Genomic DNA, 621 nt, shown 5'->3' with positions numbered 1-621 from the left:
ACTGCTTATACCTCAATGTATTCTCTCCGAATATAACACCGTCCAAACCGCTGCCGGTCATGGTTTGGATTCACGGAGGAGGTTTAACAAGCGGAAGTGGTTCCGATCAGATGTACGGACCAGATTACTTAGTAAGAAATGATGTTATTCTCGTCACACTTAACTATAGACTCGACGTTCTCGGATTTCTTTGCCTGGACACGGAAGACGCAGCGGGTAATGCCGGCATGAAAGATCAGGTTGCTGCACTTAGATGGGTACAAAAGAATATAAGCAACTTTGGAGGAGATCCTAACAACGTTACAATTTTCGGAGAAAGTGCCGGAGGTGTGAGTGTTTCCTTCCACCTTTTGTCACCTATGAGCAAAGGATTGTTTAAGAGAGCCATACCACAAAGTGGACAGGCTATCACTTGTTGGGGAACTAATTTTAGGACTACAGAAAGATCATTCCAATTAGCTAGGGAACTAGGATGTACTTCAAAAGACGTAAACGAAGTATTGAAATTTTTAAAAGCACAACCTGTTGACGCACTTATTAATAAATACGTCACAGTAACGTATCTGGAAACAAACAAAGCAGCTTTTATGGTGCCCTTTAGTGTAACTGCGGAAAAACAAT

The 621-nt window shown here is 41.9% G+C and overlaps 1 protein-coding gene across 1 annotated transcript; it reads left to right on the top strand.

Annotated features, from left to right (window-relative positions):
* Positions 1-8: 8 nt before the first annotated feature.
* LOC106105290 (cholinesterase 1-like) lies at positions 9-554 on the top strand (the record flags this gene model as incomplete). Its single annotated transcript, XM_013285584.1, has 1 exon — positions 9-554. A coding segment is annotated over one exon (546 nt), but the record flags the coding sequence as incomplete, so codon positions are not given.
* Positions 555-621: the final 67 nt, after the last annotated feature.

The sequence above is a fragment of the Papilio polytes genome, unplaced genomic scaffold (genome assembly GCF_000836215.1).
Source record: "Papilio polytes unplaced genomic scaffold, Ppol_1.0 DF823125.1, whole genome shotgun sequence".
Classification (NCBI taxonomy): domain Eukaryota; kingdom Metazoa; phylum Arthropoda; class Insecta; order Lepidoptera; family Papilionidae; genus Papilio; species Papilio polytes.
Note: the sequence above shows the minus strand (reverse complement) of the source record. Positions and strands in the feature narration are given on the sequence as shown.